The sequence below is a fragment of the Pezoporus wallicus genome, unplaced genomic scaffold (assembly GCF_028554395.1).
Source record: "Pezoporus wallicus isolate ANWC-B61680 ecotype Strahan unplaced genomic scaffold, APGP_CSIRO_Pwel_v1 contig_3365, whole genome shotgun sequence".
In the NCBI taxonomy this organism is placed as follows: Eukaryota; Metazoa; Chordata; class Aves; order Psittaciformes; family Psittacidae; genus Pezoporus; species Pezoporus wallicus.
Genome location: NW_026640883.1, coordinates 303388 through 322012, shown reverse-complemented (window position 1 = coordinate 322012; position 18625 = coordinate 303388). Strand labels below are relative to the sequence as shown.

Here is an 18625-nt window from a genome sequence, read left to right as displayed (position 1 = left end):
GGGACAGAAATTAAAACTGCACATCAGCTGGGATTGTCCGATCAGTCAATCCTGATTCAACAATCCTGTGGATATATACACAAGTTCAAAAGAGAAAAGGACACTTGATAAGATCAACAGCACAACACTCTGCTCCTCTACTGCTGTAGTAGAAACTTTTTCAGGACAGAACCAAATCATGAGAGGAAGCAGCAGCAGTTGAACACAGCCAAGTATGAGGACACTGTAGCAAGATTGACCTCTCTGCTCTGGGCTGGAGTTACACAAAGCTTTTGCAACTTCACTGCCACACTCCTTGGGCTTCTTCATTCACCCAACTTACCCCCCTCCACTGACGATGTGAGAGTTGACAAGAACAAAACGACATACGTCCTCCTGGTGGCCAGAGAAGATAGCTTGAGGGTGACGCTGCAAACCTGTACCATCGGGACAGAGCCTGTAGGCCTGGATATTCTCTGCTTGAGACAAGTAGAGGTACTCGCCATCCAGCTCTATCCAGGGCATCAAACTGCAAACAGATAGCAGGTTGGGAAGAAAGCTAAGAAGCTACTAGGAGAAAAATTAACTCTATCCATGCTTAAACCAGGACAGGGGGTACAGAAGCAGGCAGAAGACAACAAAACAACTTCACAAATAAGATACGAGAAGGAAATAGAAGATTGCATATGTAAACACATCAACAAAAGCAAATGCCCGCTCATGAAAACTGGTAAGTTGGAGCTGCTGCTCACATGCTTAATATAGCAGCACAGCCAACAAGTGAGGCTTCTCCAGCAACATACAAAGCAGATCACATTGCTGGCATTTTTCTAACCAAGAGCTGAAGTAAAGGAAGCATGGAATCTCTGAAAGAGAAGATGGCCAAGAATCTACTGAGTTCTGATAGGAAATACTTAAGGCTCCCTGACCCCTCTTCACAAGCCCTGTACTTTTTAAGAAATGATGCTATCAGGCATTTGTGAGCTATGCTGAGCATTTCTAACACAGCCTTCGATATGAGGCTCCTCATGCAGTCAGTCAGTCTTGATCCTGCACATTATTTATTGATGCTCAGCAGAGACCACAAAGCTGCCAGTATTTCACATGCATCTGAGCAGGTCACATCAAATAACACACATCTTCCTAGAAGCAGAAAGTCTTTCACCTCTTCCATTCACTGTATGCTGATATGTAAAGCAGCAGGGTAAGTCTGAAGCTATCCAAGCACTTTGTGATCATCATGTAGAGGAGGTATTTTTCTACATTCACACCTCTTCCACCTCTCAAACAAAAGCAACTGCAGAGCAATCTCTTGATTTCTGTTGTCTTTCAGAAGAGCACATACACCCTTTCTGCCCCATGCTGTCTATGGGACAGTGGCAGGTTCCTATAGACAGGTGCCATGCCAAGGGCAGTGGACTGCTAAAAGAGCTGTTCCAAAGTATTCTGAAGATTGAAATTACAAGGGGAAGAAATGCTTCACTTCCTGGGAGACCAAGAAGGAGACACTCCAGCAATGTCTGAATCAAGTCTGTCATCAAAGTTTTGTTTATTTATTCTTGAAACAAAATCAAAATACAGAAAACAGAACAGGCTATACTACACATTTGAGCAGAGAGCACTTTGTTCTTAAGCACCAGAGAATCAGCAAATATGCCTTCTGCATCTGGCCTTGCCATATCCAGAGAGACAAGGGGCTTGTGTCCTATTGGGCATGGATGTGTAAAATTGCCTCCACTCTGCAGACATTGCTGAGTGCACCAATAACCCATGCAAACTTTGGGCAAAATCAGAGCCTTTCCACAGAGCAGTCTTTCAATTTTCAAACTATTCAGGAACAAACTGTTTTGAAAGCAGGGAAGCTTCTCAAAAAGCTGTATCCCTCTTTTTTGCAGATCATTCATTCTCAGAGGTCACAGTTTTCTTTGTCAGAAGAGTCATTACACATAGCCGCTCCACATAACATCACAATTTAGAACCAGAAACAAGCAAGAGGACAAGATTACTTATCAAATAGAAGGCTCCTGCTCGCCTGCATTTATCTCCAATAACAGGGTTTTAGTCACATAAAGCAGTTGAACATAGGCTATAATGTTCATCTGGGACTTGATCATAAGCATGGAAAAAGTAAAAGGCATCTCTGGAGCAGAAGCTCTGGGTTTAGGCAAGCTTTGATTTCCTTTTCCTTCCTCCACTCCTACGCAGTCCTCTAAAAGCAAGTGAATATCCAGCTTACTTAGGCTACAGCCAGTTTCTGTGGCTCTCCTCCTGCTGCAGTTTAGCTTTTTACCTTTTTCTATGACTTTTTCGTAAGGAGAAGCAACAAATTTGAAGCAGGACAAATGAAAATTAGAGGATGCCATTCAGATGGTGACCTCATTAAATCAGTCCTTGCTTTTTCACTTGGGAAGCTGGTTTAGTAATGATCTCTAATATCCACAGAGCCTGTCTTCACAGATGGTTGCAAGCACTTCAAAGGCAGGTATACAACCTGCACCAAAACCCATTCTGCTCATTACAGTTGTTCCCAGGACTTTAGACAAGCAGTGGCACATTATCCTCCACTTCAATCTACATAGCACAAAAAGCATGAAAAGCTCAGTAGAAGGTCCCTGTTCTTCAGCAGCTAACAAACCACAGTCTTGCTCATTTTATCTACTGTCTGATGATGTGAAGGCTGAAAATGTAGATGTGCTGTGCAGACAAGGGACCTACCTTATGCTTTGCTTTGAAAGCTGAGTACACCTTTGCAAGAAAGAATTTAACAACAATCTCCTCTCACTAATGTCAAATACACTTTTTTTTTTGTGAAGGAGGAAGCATAAAGTAGAACAACAGCAATTAGCATTTCAGATTTGTACAGCCAAATCAGGGGCCATGATAAAGCACAGCAGACAAAGCAAGTATTTTGAGGGGACACAAGTTCACATTTGGGATCAAGGTATGCTCATTGTGAGAGCAGGACAGAAAACTGCCATGGCATACAGCAACAGATAGGAACATAACAGCTTAAAGCCTGTAGTAAAGATTGCTAAATCCAGCTAGAACTGCACAGATCAGAATAATGACAAATTCAAGCTCTTAGTAAGAAAGTAACTCTCAATTCTCAGAGTGAATCTCTAGGGCAAGACAGAAACTCCTTTTACGCCACATCCAGATAGCAACACCCAAAACAGGCCAGCAACATCACTTGTGATCCACAAAGTCTTACAAGGAGCAGGAAACATCTCATTTCAGGGCACAGACAAAAACCCAAGACCCGACAGCAGCTGACACAGAACAAAGCAGAAGACAAAGGAGCCACTTGCTTGCATTTCCATTTCAGGACTGTCTCCCTCTGGCACCGTCCGTGACTCCAGTTCTGAGATACTTTCACCCTTTCCTTCACTGGAATGCCAGGCGCTCTGCAGACAGAAGAAGAGAGATGAGATTAACAACTGGGACTGATGCTGTATGAACAACAAATGCACTCAAGCTGGTCACAGGTTCCACAAATGATGAGCAGGCAAACACTGGTGGTGCCTGAGCCACACTAAAGTAAGCAAACTCCTAAGAGTTGACAAGAAAGGAAAACTGAGAAGGGTGGGTGCTTTTCAGCATGGAAAGCCATCCCTGATGATCATTAGTGTACAAGCCTTAAATCTGATTAAGACCTATCTAGTACACCAAATGCAACACAGGTTGACACAAAACGTAATCAAAGCAAGACAACATGGAAGGAAGCTACCAGAACAACCAGAGAAAAAGGACATCACTTTTCTAATAGAAACTAAATTAACCCAGTTAACAAATGGACACTACCACACACGAACAGATGGAGGAAACACTAGTCAGAACATTGAAACTAGAAGCCAGGAGAGTGTGTCTAGACAGAAGACCAGTAAAGAAACTGCTCCAGACCCTGACCTGCCTGACAATCACATAGCCAGATACAAGAATTAGAAATCACGATATGTTCAAAATAAAAATAAAATTCATTCATCTGTATAACCAACCACCTGATGCACACATGCCCGAAGATAGACTTTCTTTTGCAGCAGTTCACCAAAGGATAGAGAATTCCACCACACTGCTGGAAAATTCTTTACTCACAGTCAGACAAACTCATGAACTGTAGTCTCTCTTTTAATAAGCAGTTGCTGGGATACAAGTCAAAGTTATTGGGATAAGCTGGGGAAAGCCAAGATCAGCACAACTCAAGAGGTGACAAAAGGTAGGTACCACCAAGACCTGGGACCAACGTCTCAGAGTCTACATAAACATACTCAGTTCAAGCAGCTGTTCAACATCTGTCTTGCCTTCACGATCCAGAGTGGATTAAAGAGGGAGGGAGGGAAAAGACAGCATTAACTCCCATCTTTCTCATATCATAAACTTCATTATTCAATATCTTTGGTGGAGCTGCTTAGGTAGGAAAGATCAGAAAAGTACAAGAAGAAACTCTTGAAGTTATGCTTTGTAACTAGGGGTTGTGAACCACTGACTAGATTATAAAAGTTTATCCTCCATTCATTTCTCAAGATCCAATGTTCTCAGATGTATAGGGATGAAGGGAAGATCGTTGAGAGATGGGTATTGGTGCCTGATCAGAACAAGTTCCCTTCTCCTATCCCTACTATGCCCTCAACGCACTTCCCAAAAGTGGGATCTGGGGACACTCTGTCATTTTTAAAACAAAGATTACCTCTCTGTAAATAAACATATCCTGTGGCTGTTAATGGGTGTAGGAATCTCTAACCTGGCCCTGGGGTCTGGCCAGATTCTCATTTTCCCAGCCTTCCTTCCCTAGCCTCAGGCTCCTTTTTTTTCTGCTCACCCGTCCCTCCCCTTTTCTATGCTTTCCAGCACTTAGTCACCATTATAATTTGACTGCATTCCTGAGCATGCGACCCATTTTAACCAAAACCAGCAACCACACATAAAAAAGCTTCTTGTCCCCTAGAAAGCTTTGTGACATAAGTTTATGATCAGTAGAGCCACACCAAATAAAACTGAACTTAGGAAGCTATGAGCTCTTTATTTCTCCTAACCCTTTCTAAAAAATAATAGACAAACCCATAGAGTTAGCCTAGGCTGCAGGAAGAGGAATTCCTATTTTTAAAGGTAGCACTTGAAGGAGCTTATGTGACCAGATGAGGAGGTCTGAGATGACGAACCCACACCACTGAAATGTCAGGTCAGGTCCAGCAGCCTCCTCTCCTCCTCACTTATTACTCTCCCAGGCAGAGCTCAGGCTCTCCGCCCACATCCAATTCCATTCATTATTCCAAAAGGCTTCTCCTCCCCACACTCAACCCTCAGTGAAGTTCTCACCATGTACAGATTTTAAGTCACCAGCTTGCACAGTGATGGAAAACACACTCATGCCACAACCCCCTCCTAACCCATACCAGCCCATCCAGACATCCTGAGCTCAATGCACAAACCCTACTAAACCTAGATGTAATTTCCAAGGCTCCAAGAAGGGTGAATCTATGGTCAAAAAAGGCAGCCTCCATCTTACGCTGCTGGTCACTTTTCTAACTGGGGGCAGGTCTTGATCTTCCCGCTGCTGAAAGAGGAATTCCAGAAGAGAGTCACACAGTGGCTTGGCCCAGAGTACCAGTTCACTACTGCAGTTACGCTTGTAACAGACACCTCTTCCTTTCACATGAATCAAAAGTTCCTGACTGGAAAGGGCGAGGGTTGGGTGGGAAGAGCTATAGCTGACTGCGTTCAGCTCGGGGCTCCCAACGTCAGAGGTTGTGGACCTGTTGGATTGAGTCCAGAGGAAGTCATGAAGAACATAATGAGCTGCAGCATCTCTGCTACAATGACAGGCTGAGAAAGTTGGGCTTTTTCAGCTTGGGGAAGAGCAGCTCTGTGGAGACCTTAGAGCCGTTTTCCAGTACCTAACAGAGGCCTACAAGAAATCAGGAGAGGGACTTTCTACAAGGACATGAAGTGATAGCACAAGGAGGAATGGTTCTAAACTGGAAGAGGGTAGATTTAGATCAGGTATTAGGTAGAAATTCTTTACTGTGAGGGTGGTGAGGCACTGGCACAGGGTGCCCAGAGAAGCTGGGGCTGCCCCATCCCTGGCAATGTTCAAGGCCAGGTTGGACGGGGCTTGGAGCAACCTTGTTTTGTTGAAGGTGTCCCTGGCCTTCAACTTCAGCAAGTTGGAACTAGCTGATCTCTAAGGTCCCTTCCAACCCAAACCATTCTGTGATCTCTATGAGGGAAGGCTGGTGGGCTTTTGGAGGGTTATTTGCTTGTTTTGTCTTTTTGTTTCTTTTACTGTTAATAAGATACATTATTCATCCAGCCTGCCTCTGCCATACTGCAATTCTGGATCCAGCTAATTTAAACATGTCTTAGAAACATCCATCCTTTATTTCTCAGACATTTTATTTATTCACAATAGAGGCAAGAAAGGGGACAGAACATATGGAGGCCATGAGAAAGGGAATGTAGAAATTGGACGGATGCGTCCTTCCCCTTTACTAATATCAGGGCAGCAGAGGCTGAACTGCAATGATTTTCACGTTTCCGTCAGAGACATTTGATCCCCTATAGCAGAAGAGAAGTTAAATCAAGCCCAGTGATGGAATCAAGTGCCAAGATACAATTTGATTTGTTTCCTAAACAGCATCTCCCAGAACAACTCCCAGAATACATCAACAAGGTGAACATCACTGCAATGCACCTGAGCAGTACTCAAATATTAGAGTCAAAAACTGCATCACCATATAAACTTAATCATTTGATAAAAAAGACCCTTTTCTCCCCTGCAAAGACTGTTTTGCTTCAATCATGATCAACCCATTTTCTATACATGTAAATCTTTAAGAATTGTTCCATGATGACCTGAGATAATCAGCAGACATCACACATCCGCACCAAGTGGTTGACTTAATTGAGTATCTCTCACTTCAGCAACTGGATTAAACATTCAAAGAGTCAGGAGATAAAATTACCTTATGAACACAAATGTTTTGTACAATACCGTGGAGGGACCACTATCCACCAGTCAATTAATATCTTGACCTTTCTTACTACGCAATCCAGCAAAATACAAAGCCACACACTTAAAATTCAGTACATGCTTAAGTACACTGAAATCAAGATCTTGGCATTCATGTTCATAGAGAAGCCATCCAACAGTGAACTTCAAGACTGCTGAAAGCTGACTCACTGAGGAAGGACTGCTATTTTACCAGGACCTACAGAGTCCTGCATCAGGGGGCAACTGAAGTACAGCCCAACATCCTAGAAAGACGGCAAGAAACAAAGGATGAAAAAAACAGCAAAAACTGAATGTAAAAACTCAATGAAATTCAAGCAAAATCCACTATCCATCCTATTTCAGAAGTCATGGCAGTCTCGTGAAGTTCCCACTGACTGGAAACGGGAAACATAATCCCCATTTCTAGAAAGGGAAAAAAGGAAGACCCAGGTAACGACAGGCCGGTCAGTCTCACCTCAGTGAACAGCATGATCATAGAACAGATCCTCCTGGAAACTATGCTAAGTACAGGAAAAATAAAGAGGTGGTTGGTGACAGCCAATGTGACTTCACTAAGGATAATCATGACTGACAAATTTGGTGGCCTTCTACAATGGGGTTACAGAACTGATGGGTAAGGGAAGAGTGACAGACATCATCTACCTGAACTTGTGCAGAGCATTTGACACTGTCCCACATGACATCTTTGTCTCTAAATTGGAGAGACACGGATTTGATGGATGAACCACTTGGTAGATAAAGAATTGGCTGGATGGTCAAAGAGTTGTGGTTAACAGCTTGATGTCCAAGTGGAGACTGGTGACGAGTGGTGTTCCCCAGGAGTCAGTACTGGGACCAGCAATGTTCAACATCTTTGTCAGTGACATGGACAGCAGGATTGAGTGCACCCTCAGCAAGTTTGTCAATGACACTGAGCTGTGTGATGGAGGTGACACTGGATGGTACAGATGCAATTCAGAGGGCTCTTGACAGGCTTGAGAGGTGGGCCCATGCAAACCTCATGAAGTTCAACAAGGCCAAGTGCAAGGTCTTGCACCTGGATCAGGACAATCCCAGACACAACTACAGACTAGGCAGAGAATGGACTGAGAGCAGACCTGAGGAGAAAGACTTGGGAGTGTTGGTTGATGAGGAGCTCAACATGACCCATCAATGTACACCTACAGCCCAGAAAGCCAAGCATATACTGAGCTGCATCAAAATGAGTGTGACCAGCTGGTCAAGAGAGGTTATTCTTCCCCTCTACTCATCTTTCATGAGACCCCACCTGGAATAATGCATCCAGCCCTGGGGCCCCAACATAAAAAGGGCATGGACCTGTTGGAGCAAGTCCAGAGGAGGGCAGTGAAGACTATAAAAGAGCTGGAGCACCTCTCCTATGAAAACAGGCTAAGAGAGTTGGGCTTGTTCAGACAGGAGAAGAGAAGGCTCCAGGGAGACCTTAGAGCAGCTTTCCAGTACATAACAGAAACCTACAAGAAAGTCGGTGAGGACTTCTTACAAAGGCAGGTAGTGATAGCACAAGGAGGATGGTTCTAAACTGAAAGAGGGTAGATTTAGATCTGATATTAGGAAGAAATCCACCACCCACTGTGAGGGTGGCGAGACAGTGCAACAGGTTGCCTGAAGAAGCTGTGCCTGCCCCATCCCCAGCACTGTTCAAGGCCAGGCTGGACATGGCTTTGAGCAACCTGGTCTAGTGGAAGGTGCCCCTGCCCATGGCACCACAGCTGGAACTAGAAGATCTTTAAGATCCCTTCCACCTCAAACCATTCTATGAGTCTATGAAAATGTTCTTAAAGTTTATCAGAGCAAGGCTATCTTTTTTGCTAGCTAATTAACCCCAAAGCATTCTACCAGGACCCCAAATCATGCAGTGCAATACATGACCTGAGATAACAAATGCTTCCAACTGCAGACACTCCTGATGGAAGCTCCCTTTACAAAGACTTTGCTACATTAAGAAAGAGAAGCTGAACATTTCTTTCAGCCTGAGAGAATGTTCCAGGATAAAAGCCATCCCAAGCAACCCATCATAAAGGATTTTTCATTTCCCCCTTCCTACCTCACCCCACCCTACAAGAAAAGTTAAAAGTATTTTGCTCAAATTATGGATTTCCTCTCTTTCTTGGCAGAGTTACTAAAAGAAATGTAATATTCCTTCTGGAGCCCACTTCCCAGCTGCTGAAGTGAGAGACTGGGACTATCCCCCCACAGCACCACTGACCCAGGTGACCTCAGCCACCATGGCAGTTGTTGGCCTAGGCCCCAGAAGAAAGCAATGAAAGAATCACTCAGCCAGAGACAAAGCACATCTCATCCTAAAGCTTCACTTCCAACAGCTTTTGCCTTCACTGATTCCCTCCCAAGCCAAAGTCCTTCGCCACCAGAAATGCTATTTCTGCAACTGCAAGAGCTTCTGTGCTTTACCACATACTAGGGAGATTTCTACTAGCCATCTACAATTTCAGCATGTGCCAAAACAATGCTGCCTGCAACAACACATACCATGTTACACAAGATAACACCAACATGCCATACTGTGTATTTTCCCAGCTGCATGGGGCATCCTAACCCATCAAAGTCCTTCACGTTTTGCTGCATTTTAAGAAGAGCTCATCTGGAAATGCAAATCTGCAGAGACCTGCTGAGACCGAATCTCTTCTGTGGACAAAATCTGCTGTGTGCATAAAAGCTGTCACCAGTCTGCCTCAGGCCTGACTGGAAAGATCATAGAGAGGAGCAAATAGGTCACAGTAGCTAAGCCCCAGTTTCAACCTTGGCCCTGTGGCAGGGATGGCTAAGGCAGGGACCAACTGCACTTATTTGTGTAATGGGGACACACCTGTTGAGTGGCATGGTCTCAGTGCAGTTACAAGTCACAGGCCACCAACAGACAGCCGAGAGGGAAAAGCTATTTCTGTCAGGAGCTCCTGTTGCTGTCCTCAACAAGTCAGCCAGCTTTCAAAACGGCTCTTCCACAACAAAAATTCCACCTGAATTCCTTTAGCACGTGACCCATACTTAGCCTACTGCCAGGTTCAGTCTGCCTCCTGTGCTCCCCTCCTTCCTATCTGACATGGGTTCAAACAACTCTGCAGACTTCTCTTGCTGTTTCTTGCCTCCTCTAGTGCGTCTACACTCAGTTAGATGTCACCAGTCTGTGCAGATTTACCTCTACACCTCAAGCTCTGGTGAACGATTCAGCTGCATAAGGAAGCCAAAAACTCTAATCAGAATCACAGATACGGAAAAAAAATCTGTACATGCAGACATACACGCCTTCACATAGGCTTCCCAAAAAAACATCATCACCAAGGCTTATCCAGACCATTCTGCCATCAAATGCCTTCTCCCCTACAAGTGGTTGTGATGGGATCACGGCTGGAAACTCCAGGCAGGGTTTGGCCTCTAACAGGAACTTATGTAGGCTTTTTGGAGATGAAATCTGGGCTGCTTCCAAAAAGGCATGGCCCTGGGAAGACCTGAGGAAATCTGCAGGTGCTCAATGGTTGTCACATATACTCTCATTTGAAAGAGCAGACTGTCAGGGTAGTACTTGGATAGAATGAAATAATCCACAGCTAGCTCACTTACACATGTTACAGGGATAACAGCAGCAAGCACAACACACATTTTTTAAGCCCTGAACTAGATAAAATTCTTCCTCCACTTTGAACTCGTTAAGATTTTCAGGGAAAGGTAGGCAGGCTTTAAGAAACTCCCACAAAAAAATTCACATTCCCAGAACAAGGAGCAGTAGTTTCAATACTAGGGAGGTGTCCTGGCAGATCTGACCTGCCCAGAACTAACAGCTGAAGACAGAATAGGAACAAACGTTATGGGAGTTTCTAAAAACCACTGACTTTTCCAGCACAAAGCAATAGCTGTGTGCCCTCTTCCAGGATTTTGCTGTTATTGCAATATCCTCCCCAGAGTATTCCCCTTTGCATCATCTGCACCAGTTCATTGCCTACTCCATTTCTGATGAAGTAATGAAACCTTGGTAAAACAAGTTTTAAAAGATGAAGGAAACTGAAGCAGCTTTACAGGCATTCACACTCCCTCCCCCGCCAGCACTGGAGGCAGAGGTCTCTTGTGATTGCTGCAGTTTGCATTAGGATTTGACTTGCATAGATTGGCCATTTCCTGCTCCTGCAGGTGTATATATTTTTCCAAGATCTGGAGAAAATACAGCTTTTATTAACTCACGGAATTGCTTGCACAAGCTCTTAAATACTCAAAGATGATAAATTCGTAAGTTAATGAATCTGTTTCTCTCAACTGGAAAATATACCACGTTCCTAGTGGGCAAGGCAGGACAGGAGACAGAGAGAGAAGACATCCAGTGAAACATTTCTCTATTTTGACAACAGCTATTAATATATTACAAAGAGCATACTGCCAGGCTATTTAGGCTGCAACTTTTAAGTTGACCTCTAAAATTCCTTTGTAACTAAGGGGAAATAAGTTTAGGCCAGCTGCAACCTTATTCCTTTCTTCCATGCTTTAAATAAAGAACCACCTTGCAATGAGCTCTTTGCCTCTCCGATTTCTTCAGTCCAAGGTGGTCCAGCAGGCAGGCACTGCATGAAGACTTAAAGCACCCTCTGCTATTCCTGGCTCTGACACTGACCTGCTGCACAGAGGGCAGCTTGTTGACATCTCTCTGCCTCTTTTTCCCCTCCCAACCCTTGTTTACCCCGGCTATTTAGGCAGCAAGTAGAGACTGCTCTTGCTGGGCCTGTACAACAGCTGGCAAAATAGACACAGGCTACCAGACACAACTGTAATATCACTATACTCACCAAAAACCCCAAAGCCTTTATGCTACTGCTCAGCTGCAGTTTAGCTGCAGAAGGCACTTTTAAGCCTTAACTTCTCTGTGATATGCTGCCATGCATTTTTGGAACAAGAAAGCTCCTTTCACCTTATGTCACAAAGATGGGGCTCAACTCTTTGCTTCAGCTGCTCTTACAACCAAGTGAAGCAAAAAATCTTCAGCATAGGGACTATCTTTTTACCATCCCCATAACAAAGTCTTGTTGCAGTACAGGAATTAAATTAAATTAACAATACATTAAATAAACATGACTATACAGAAAAAGTGGCAGCCTGACATACAGAGACTTGTAGGACAAGTGCCAAGAACCACATCCATCTAAACCCACTCTATACTTCCATAATAGTGACACAGCATCCTATTAAGCATATACTTATTGCTGATTCAAAGAAGAAACAGCACATTTTTAACTCTAAGAATGTGCTTTAAGAACCCTTCCAAGTCAGGCTCTGCTGTCCCTCACATACAGTAATTGACACTCATGTGAACCTAGTGATCCCCCCCCAAAGGAATGAAGCATATGGAAACATTGATCAAATCCGATTTCTTTCCTCTTCTGCAAGTGCCCAGTTAAATCAATACCTTAAATACTTAACTTTGCTTGCATCTGCAGCTCCCTATTAGCTGAATCTACCAGAAAGGGCAAATATGAAAGATCGCCAATGTTGTGAATATGTTTTTTCAGCATAACAGCCAGGGTCTGGGATTAAGTCCACATCTTCCTTTGACAACATTAGCAACTCCATTTAAAATTATTTAAACCTGTGTCCCGAGATTACCAAACTGGCAATATTTAAAGGTACATAGTCAGGATGAGAAATAGGTAATTTTAAAAACCAAAATCAAATCATTTCAGGTATACTACAATTTCTCTTTTCCATGCTGCTCACAGGGGCTTGCAAACAGTAATAAATTTTCCACTCCATTTCAGCATAAAAAGTTTTATAAGCAAGCTGACTGTGCAAACAGTTGTTTCACATACAAGGTAAAGCCTGTTCCCTCCCATCTTCTCACTACAATTATATGAAGATACACCTAATAGAAGCAACATTTTAAAGGAATGGTGTCATTTTCAAGTTAATCACCCTTTAAAAAAATGGAGAAGTGGGGGTGGGGGGATAAGTTTCACAGCTATCTTACACTCCAGGCTCAAATTTATCTCTATTTACAAAGCATTAGCAGATGGCTTATCAGAAGCCATTTAACAGCAGAAATGATCAAACTATTCTGAGATGGGGGTTTTTTGTTTTAAACAGTGAATACTCCCTAGGCTAGTTTTTAACTTCTGCCAGCCTCCCAGGGACCATCAGTTTAAGATCTAATGTTAGAACCATGCATGCTACTTCATTAAGTACATTTACCATAAACGGTTCCAGCCGTTGCTTTCTCAACTGCGGACAGTATTGCACAAAAAACTCCTAAAAGGAAAAAACAGTGTTCACCTCATGCAACGTTATCCAGAATATGCAACAGAAGCTTCAGCTCTTGAGCAAGTCAAAGCCAATCTTGACAAACTCAAGATTTATGCCGTATCACTAAGAAAGCACAGTTATCAAGAAGGTCCAGCTATCCATCATCTTCATCACCATTCTGTTTACCCTGAGATATTTTAGCTTAAATTCCTACTCAGCTCAAATCTAACCTCCAGTGAGCAATCTGACAAGTTCCTACTTAGAATTACTATGAAGAAAAACTGCATGCCCAGAAGCTTACTTCAGTCCCTCCCCAACCCGTATTTGCTAGTCAAATAAAACATAACCTCTCTCTACAAATCTCAGTTACAAGAGCAGAAATCTTGAAGACTGCTCTTGATCTTGGAGATACGCATGAGGAGCAAGTGGTATAGAAGCGACAGGGTTATTTAAAACCTTCAAGCTGCCACAAAGACTAAACTCTTCTTCAGGTAAGCAGAAATTTTACAACGGTACCACAACTCAACACATGCATTCATGCTGGTTCTTCTGGAGATGTACAGCTATTCAGACCCCAAAGATACAGCAATATGCCTTTGTCTTTTATCTGTTGCCAGAACTGCCTACACTGCTGGAGCAGAACTCCTGCAACTGCCCCCAGATGCTGCAACTCCACACAGGGAATGCAAGTGCTTGATTTTCAGGCACTCTTAATAAGATCTGGCATGCCATTTCAAAGAACTGAAGATCATCTGAGCCTTCCAAGAAGTTAAAAGTAATTGAAGGATTCATCCTCCAGATATATCTCAAGGTTCCTGCATAACCAGCTTGTAATAGTACTCTGTGAGTTACCCATGACTGAACTCCCTAGGACCAGGGCAGTGCTGACCAATACTAAAAGCAGCACTCAGTACTAGAGGTGTTTAAAGAAAACTTGAAAATAGGACCCAGCATAAAAGCACATCCTAGAATTACTAAAAAAACCCAACCCTGTTCATAGCAAACCTAACAGCATTGAAATCCCTGGGAGCTTATGATACTCAAGCAGCCTCCCCTTCACTTAAACCCTCTGACCTAGCAAACCTCTTCTGTAGCTGTTTATAGACCTGCATTCCTCTGCAGGGGGAAGTGGTGGTCCTTATACATGCTGCACCTGCTCTGCTGTACACCTGATCCCTCCTGCAACTTAAGTAGCATAGTATCACCTTATTCTTAATGAAAAATACAGAACTTCATTTCCTCAGGAGACAAAATCATATATCACAGTAGACAGAGTCCAGTGCACAGCCATTCTGCAGCACTCATTCTTGCTGACTTCCAAGGAATCTGTTCTTAACTTTCAAGCTGTGAAGACGGAATTGGCCTGAAAACCCAACACAAGGATTTCCAGCACAACCAAAGTCCTGCTAGCAGAAGCCATAATTATTTCTCTAAAGTCTGTGCCATTAATGAGATAATAATATGACACAGCAAAATAGAGCTCAAAACCTGACATCCCATCTTTCAATTCATGTCAACGTAGTATTTACGGAAACAATACTGAATCACTGGATGACAAATAAGACGTTGGGCTAGCAGCTAAAGGGAAACCATAGGAAGGGATTCATATGTGCTTCAAACATAAACAACTTCTCAGTATCCTCTAAGTATCAAGGAAAGCTCACATTGTGTGGCTGCCTCCGAGTGGCGTTTCATAAACTGGCAATTTTGAGAAAGGAAAGCAATCCCTGGGTCTTATCAACCACTGCCAAGGCTCAAGCCCCAAAACTATTTCATCTAGAAAGATGCTGGTGTCACACACAGCAAAGCCAAGAGGGCTCACACATATTCTCAACCCGTGATGTGCTGTTGAACTGGGGAAAAAGCAAGTAACAATCCCTACCCACAAGCCTTTAAGACCCAGAAGCCACAAAGAGCCTGAGAGTCTCCTTCTCTACAACAGCCATCACCAGTTACACCTGCAAGCTGCTCCATGAACAGAATCTAAGAAATGTGTGCCTGGGGCCCCCTACCACGAAGGCTCTTGTGCCTAGTAACATACATAAGCCCACTCTAAAGCCTTTACCCAAAGCACCAGTGCAGGCCTTGCTCCCTTGCAGCTTCTTCCCTGAGGTGTCTTCAACCGCATGGCAAGGACCACTGCTCAGAAACAGGGAGGGTGCATGGCCACACAGTAGTCACCCCGATAGCACATGACAGCTCCCTCTATCTCCTCGTGCTCCCAACTGCCCCAGCTTGAAGCCCCTCACCCCCGAGTGTCTTGTTAGAAGTTTGGGAGACAGAGACGATCTAAACAGGCCTCAGGCCCCAGTAGTTGACGGGCCACTCACGGGCTTGGTGCTTTAGGGGCCCAGAAAACACCCGCCATCCTCGCCCGCTTCCTTGCGGGAACAAGCAGCACCTCCCCACAAACCCCTCAAGCCTCCAGGGCAGGGCCGGGGTCAGGGCCCACCACACATGGTCCCTTCCCCTCCCAGGGGCGGCACCCACCGCGGGCCCGGCGCCACGACCCCTTCCTCTGCCTTCGCCTCCCCTCTTAGCGCAGACTAACGACAGCGCAGCCGCGTTTCGAGAATAGCTTCCCCTTCCCTCCGCCCTCTCACGGCGGCGGGGAGTCCCTCGTAGCGACTACGCCAGGAGCGCAGAACGCCCCTTAGCAACCAACTAGGCCGCAAGACCCTCGGCCTTTCCCAGCCGCCGCGGCCGCCTCCCCCCGCCCTTCCGCCGGGAAGGCCGCGCTTACAGGTCGGTGCCGAGCTGGGTGAAGCCGGAGTTGAGGCAGCCACGGGCTATGCGCCTCCAGAGGAGATCGCGGCTACTGAGGAAGCACAGGCGGCGGCAGACTTGGCCCAGGCGGCCCAAGGCCTGCGCGTCCAGGTAGGAGCAGATGAGGAGCAGCAGCTCCTCGGGTAAGGCCCAAAGCGGGGAGGAGGGGGAGGAGGCCCGGGATCCCCCCTCCGACTGGGGGGATCGGGGGCTGCCCTTCCTCCCCATGGAGCAGCAGCTCCTGCCCCTCCTCCCCGGGAGCCGGAGCTGCTGCTGCCCGGGGGAGGCCAAGCCATGGACGGGGCAGCCGCTCCCCAGTCACATGGGGCAGGAGCCGCTGCTGTCACTCCCCCCCTCCGGGGGAGGAGACGGCTACCGGGGCGGGAGGGGGCACAGGGCTGCCGAGCCCACCCTCGTTAGAGAATTAATTCGTTAACGGGAGCCGCTGGGATTCTCCCTGCCCAAATGTCCTCCCCACAGCATCCGGCACTCGGGTCCGTATTCTTCCGAGCTGGGATTAGTAACATCGCCTGATCCACGTGTTCATTAGTAACGTGAATAATCGATGGTGAGTACGATGATCGCAGGTAACCAGAGCATCTGCTCCACCACCTGGAGCGACCCTAGTAGACACTACACCCCTTCCTGCGAAGGGGAACTGCAGGGTGATTAATGCTCATTAATTATCCTTAAGCAGTCGGGAGTGCCTGTCACCCACAGAGTGACAGCAGGGGTCATCTGGTGCTGCACAGCAGTTTTAAACACTCCCAGATTCCTGGGCCACGTATCCCTACGTAAGGGCAGGCCCTGCTACAGTGGATTTAAGGCTGTCTTTTCACAGGTACCTTTTGACACAGTCAGTTCGGCTTTCCAGGGCTCCCTATGACAGGATCTGAAAAGTGCTCTCACTTCACACGTTTGGGTACATATATACAAGCACAGCCTCCCAAAGAACAGTTCATAATAACTGAGTCATTGTTGCCATCCACAGGAGCCTGGAGTACTGACAACGCAGAAGGATTCTGGTCCAAAATGGCAAAGTAGCCCTTCACAGATAGTGGAACAGGAAAATATGAGTACTGTTGTGTTGTTCATTCTTACAGTACTTTCCACTCTACAAAAGCTTGAAATGCTTGGGGAAATTTCTCCCTCAAAATTAAAAAAATAGATAAATTATAAGTTCATCATCTGCTTAGAATGCTTTGAACAGGTATCACTTACCCACCGCAGTCTGCATCTGCTTTTGCGCAGTGAAGTAGGAAAATAAATCTGAGTATATAATGAGGTTACCATAGCATACAGGCCTTTAGACAGTACTTGCATCCTTTCCAGAAGGTCATCTTGTCTATGTAATCTCAAGCACTCAAATATTCATAAAAATCACCAACTGGGGAAGCTTCATGTTTGAGAGATTCAAAACTGCTGTCTGAGGAGCTGTGGCCCATTTACACCAAGTTTCAATACACCCTGGAAGTCAGGGAAGTTCCAGAAGGCAGCAAATGCTCTATCAGCATTTATGATGAGTGAATCAGGTGGCCCAAGTAATTAAAAATTTCTCAACCTAAATTTGAGCTCAGGTGAAGTAACAGCACATCTGGTACACAACTTAAGTAGCCAGCTGAAAGAGAGGTAATATAACAAATTTTGCTTAACATGAGATTATGGAAACTTGTTGTGAATGCAGTTTTGTATTAATATCTTTTTGATGACATTAAACTCTTTTGTAATAGACTTCAGCAATTTCTGAAACATTAAATTATTAAAATGTGAATAACTTCTCCATCTTCAGTTGTTACTGTAAAGACAGATTTATTACCAAGTTGGTCTTTCTCTAGTAGAATCCCACGGAGACAGCTTATGGACCCTACACTAGCATTTAAAAATACACATATTCTTACTAGCAACCTGAAAAAAAAATCAGAAATCATTATTAACAAAGCTTTGTAGAAGGCACAAAGCATGGGGCGAGAGGCAAAGGATGCTTGTGGCTGCATAACCCTATGTTAAGTTTAAGCATAATCAAATCATATGTATTTCAGTCAAGCCAAATGTAAAGGCTCACATCTAGGAACAAAGAATGTAGGTCACCCTGAAAGGACGTAACTCTATCCTGCAAAGCTGCAATTCCGTAAAGACTTCATTAAGATGAATAATCAGCTGAACGTGAGCTCCTTCTGCAGTGCTGTGACCAAAGGGCTAGTGCTGTCCTGGGAAACAAACAAGAGCCAGGAGGTCCTTTCACCTCTGGTTTTGACTCTGTTGTGACTGCTTTGGAAATAATTTGTCCAGCCAACATTTCAAGAAGGATGTTGAAAAACTAGAGGGGTTTCAAAGAAGAGTGGTAAGAATGATTACAGGACTGTCAAACATGTTTTATAGTGAGACCCAAAGTGCTCAGTCTGTTTAGCTTTCTAAAGAGAAGGTTAAGGTGTGAGGTGATCATACCTTATGAGCACTGAAACAGGAAGAAAAATCTGGTAATACCAGGATCTTCTGTTTAGCAGACAAAGAGATAACATCTCTTGACAGAAGGCGATGGGAAACAAATTCATAAATAAAGCATGCTTTTGTAGTGAAGAAAATTAACTGTTGAAACAGTTTATCAAGATTTATGGT

The 18625-nt window shown here is 44.7% G+C and overlaps 1 protein-coding gene and 1 long non-coding RNA gene across 2 annotated transcripts in view; one reads left to right on the top strand and one right to left on the bottom strand.

Moving 5' to 3' along the window:
* Positions 1-16373, bottom strand: part of FBXW4 (F-box and WD repeat domain containing 4) — a 62512-nt gene extending 46139 nt beyond the window's left edge. The window contains 4 exon segments of the mRNA XM_057421117.1: positions 323-508; positions 3288-3383; positions 15987-16170; positions 16173-16373. Coding sequence (XP_057277100.1) covers positions 323-508; positions 3288-3383; positions 15987-16170; positions 16173-16305 — 599 coding nt within the window. The 5' untranslated portion in view covers positions 16306-16373.
* On the top strand, positions 15982-17193 carry LOC130605552 (uncharacterized). The gene is made up of 2 exons (XR_008973739.1): positions 15982-16120; positions 17001-17193. It is a non-coding gene; the product is annotated as an uncharacterized LOC130605552 (long non-coding RNA).
* Positions 17194-18625: the final 1432 nt, after the last annotated feature.